A 4489-nucleotide genomic window follows, 5' to 3' on the forward strand; every position below is an offset into this window, starting at 1 on the left:
TCGATTACTTCTTTGAAATAATTGATTACAGGTTGTTATAACTATTTTCTTTATTTACCTTGTGTTCTCACTTTTAATAGATCAGAATAAGTGCTTAGAATAAGTTTGTTTGACTCACACTTTCTAGTCTTCGTTTTCTAAAGTGTTCATGGTAAAAGTAAGTTGTTAACATCCTATGAGATCAAGAAAACATCCATTCGATCAAGCAAAGGCTTTTGCATTTGAATGACCAGGTTGTGTTTCTCCTTGACTCAGTTTTTCATGTGTTTTACATGTTGTTAGCATATGCATGAGTTCTGAAAGCATGCTAGAATATGGTTTTCTAGTTTGGGCTAAGGGTAGGTGTCTCTTAGGCTCTTATTCACAAAGGGACCTAGGGTTGGGTACCTTAGTCTCTTTTTATGGGTAGGAACTGAGATTGATTATGATTGCTTGTAAGAATTCAAAGTGTATAGTGGAAATGCAATTCAAATTGAATTAGATAACTAGAGCAGCTTCTCTAGAGATAGAGAATGGACCAATATAAAAATTGGCGTACTTTTTCTCTTGATCTTATCTCTCTCATTGTATTCTTGATCAATTTGCTAAATTTAAAGAAAATTTCTTTTCAAAAAGAACTTTAAAAAAAGGATATTGTGTATTGGTGATTGATTAGATATTAGTTTTAACAAAATTTTGTGATACAATCCTTGAAAGCAAAAGTTTTTCAAAACTTTGTTTTTAAGTTTAATTTGATTTAAAAACCAATTCAACACCCACCCCTCCTCCTCTTGGTTTGTGAGTTCCATCATCTTTTTCAGTATGGAGATTTCCAAAAGCATAGTCTCAAACATTAGAGTTAGCTTTGGTGTTAGAGATGAATAAAGAACATTTTGTAATGACATTGCTCTGCATAGCCTTGAATTTATTCCATTTTTCATGCAATTTTACGTTATAACATTTCTAACATGTTTTAAATATGTAATTGCATTTAATTTATCAATGTTTTTAATGTAATGAGACTTGAAATGTTATTTAATTTTTTATTTTTCATGAAAAAATTACCACTGTGTTAAATGAAGAATAAATCTTGATAATTTTAGAAATGTAAATTGTCACTAACTAGAGAGGATTAATTTTTGTTGTTGATTTGAGAGGGAAGCAATTCATCACTAATTTGAAAGGGATGCAATTTGTCACTAATTATTGACGGAATGATTAACCATCAATATTTGAAGGAGATTTTATATGTCATTAGTGAGGGAAAAGAGAGAGAATAGTGATGAATAAATGAGAGTACCTTTTCAAATAGAGAAGGATTTGTGTGGGACAATTAGTGAAGGAATAATGAGGGACTAGCGGCAAATAACTAGCAAGGGCATTGCAAGGGATTAACGAGGGCTCTATCGTCGCTAACTAGTGAGGGAAAATATTTGCATTCCACCACATAATTTGTGAGGGATTTTGCGAAGGAGAATATGGAATTAATGAAGAGATTGCAAGGGACTCTGTCCGTCGCTACTTGGCAACTAATTTTTAGCGAGGACTAATGTTCATCGCAAACGACTTTTGTGTTAAATTAGAGAGGGATTGGCGACGAAATTATCCTTGCTAAAACACGAGTTTCTTTTTGTGATATGAAAAAGCAATATTTCATTGATTTAGTAAAAACTTTTAGAATTATTTATTATTTTACTCTTGATGAACCCTTTAAATTTCAATTAGGGTTAGGGTTGCCTTTTCTTTACCTTTTCTTTTATCATTGAATAATTAACATTATAATTCAATTAAATAATAGTTAATATCAGTTATTGAATATTCCTTTTGATTTTGTTAATTCACAGCTGGTTCCTATCTTCTGCTTTATTTATTTATAAATTTACATATTGTACTAATTATGGTGCTTTTGCGTTTTTGACACTTGTTTTAGGCTTTTGGTGGAATGAAATCATTGCATGGCGATTGATAGGTTTGCATAGAATCTAATTTTCCCTGTGTCAAAGGAAATCAATCTAGGGAATGTGACGTAAATTGAATTGGTTTTTTTCTTAAACTAATTCAAGAAAAAATAAGTGTAGTATTTTATAAAATTAATTTGATTATCCGAATTGTTTTTATAAAATCAGGTCTATTAATCAAACTGGTTTTTATTTAAATATTTTTTATTTAAAAAAATAGTTCAAAAACTAATTCGAAAACCAGTTCAAAATTGTTTCGACTATTAGAATTAATTTAAAACTGATTAAAAATTAATTTAGTTCAAAATCAATTTTTTTAAAACCAATTCGATTTTGAATCAGTTTCTAAATCAGTTTAACTATTTGGATATAAAACCGAATCAGTTAAAACAGCTCAAAATCAATTAAGTTCGATTTTTTTACCGAATTAGCTTTTTGGACACCCTTCTCCCCACCCTTTACCATTGAAGGGAGACATGCCAAATTAAACCAGTGGAACAAAAACTTCTTTTAGAAACTAACTTTGTTTGAATCTAAATAATTAATGAAAGAAAAAATAAAAGTAAAAAAAAAAATCTTTCTATCTTAATTTCTTTCCGTAGTCCTTAGACCTGGCATATAACATTCAATAACTAAGCTAGTCCACAAGGAAAAATTGCTAATCTTCCTCAATGTTCTGTTTTTTTTCTTTCTTTCAAGGTACAAGATGAAGATTTTTCTTCTGTGGAAGTATTGGCTTGCTTATTTTTCTGAAGAAAAAAGGAAGGGGAAAAAATAAAAGGAAAATAGGTGATGTTGCAATATACAAACCAACCCAGTATACAATAATACATATTCAACCACATTGTTCAATTTTGGATATGAAACCTAGTTTTTGTGCATTTCATTTTCCCAATTTGCTTTTCAAGAGCTTCTCTTTCGTTTGAATTGAATTTTTCTTGCCATTCATAATCCTCAGGCTTTGCCTTAACAAGTCAAACTCCCTCTCCTTTTTGTACTTTTCTTTCTCCATTGAAAGTAATTGAGTTTTTAAGGCCTTGATGGTTTCGTCCTTTTCTTGCAATTCCTTCTTCAGATTTTCCATTTGGATGTCATTCTCCTCTGCTTTCCAATACAGACCATCCCCTGTGAAACACAACCAAAAATTCCAATTAAGCCCAACCAAATCAAAACAACACACTCAACCGTTATGAAGTTAGTTATATTAGTAACATATTGAAAATTCCTAAAGAGCAAAGTAAAAAAAATAAATTATACCCAAACCATTGAACATCTTAATTGGGCTAGGAATTGAACCCCACCAGCCTCAATCTACTTTTCAAAAACATAACATAAAAGCACAAGGCAAGTAGTAACCATGAATTCTTGTTCTACAATTTATATTTTTCTTAAATAAGTACAAAAAGTAGATAGATAGATATATATATAGAGAGAGAGACCATCATATGTTCTTTGAATGAGTTCATCAAGCTCGATCTTAATTGCAAGATAAAGTTGCTTCCACTTCTCCACAGCTTCATCTCTCCTTGCTCTCTCCTCTTTCATCTGCTCAACCAAGAGCTTAGTCCCCATCAATTCCCACTCCTTCTCACTACTCTTCTCCATCATTCCAACCTCAATCTCTCTTATCTTCTCATCTTTCTCTTCCACCAAACTCCTCAATTGCTTCACCTCCTCTCTCAGCCTCTTCCCCTCTTGCTTCCAATCTGCCTCCTTGAAAGTGAACACCATTATGTCCCTCTCATAGCTCCTGGTCTCCTTCTCCCTCTCATACATCATCTCCTTAATCTCCTCTTGCAATAGCCTCACTTTCTCCTTCAAATTCATCACATATTTCTCAGAACTCTTCCTCCTCATCCCACTCTTGCTAACACTGCCACCCATGTTTGATGGTGATGACCCTTTGGTTTTGTGGGTAGTTTTGTGAACTGTCAACTTATAGTGATGAGAGAGAGGAAGATATAATAATAATAATAATAATAATAATAATAATAATAATAATAATGGAGGATGAATGGTATAAAAAACTTGAGTGCTACAGGGTAGGCTTAGGCTCCTGACATTGATAGAAAACGCACCAAGAATTTTGGGCTATTTTATGAAACTCGGATAAGGGTCATTGTTGTACTTATGCTTCAATAATGGAAGTGGTGAAATGTGGCTCGTGAATAGCACTTGCTATTTGCTAACGAGTAGAGTAATAGTAGTAAGATTTTAACATTGGAAACAATAGACACCACATGTTCTGGCTGCAATTATAAATGGGAATTCACCTATTCGCATGCAAATATTTCTCGGGAGCCTGGGGTAGATTTATGACGACCCTCAATAATTAAACAATTTATTGGCTAATTCCAATTGGTCACATTCTAATGCAAGGTTGTATTCTTTCCCACATGGATAGTACATCTAAACATAATTCTCGTGAAGCTTTGCAACAGTTTAATCAAAATTAATCATGTGATTTATTTTAGATCATAAATTTCAGAGACAAGAAAGCAAGTGAAAAAAAAAATCTGTACTTACTAAGTGACGATATGTGTCTGTTTCAA

General features: G+C 32.2%; 1 protein-coding gene across 1 annotated transcript; it reads right to left on the bottom strand.

Annotated features, from left to right (window-relative positions):
* Positions 1–2592: 2592 nt before the first annotated feature.
* Positions 2593–3896, bottom strand: LOC114401756 (uncharacterized protein PF11_0207-like). Its single transcript, XM_028364334.1, has 2 exons — positions 3377–3896; positions 2593–3062 (listed from the first exon to the last, which is right to left on the bottom strand). Exons 1-2 carry the CDS (start codon positions 3819–3821, stop codon positions 2821–2823), a joined length of 687 nt encoding a protein of 228 aa, XP_028220135.1. The 5' UTR covers positions 3822–3896; the 3' UTR covers positions 2593–2820.
* Between the last annotated feature and the right edge of the window lie 593 nt (positions 3897–4489).

This window comes from Glycine soja, chromosome 20 (assembly GCF_004193775.1).
Source record: "Glycine soja cultivar W05 chromosome 20, ASM419377v2, whole genome shotgun sequence".
Lineage (NCBI taxonomy): Eukaryota > Viridiplantae > Streptophyta > Magnoliopsida > Fabales > Fabaceae > Glycine > Glycine soja.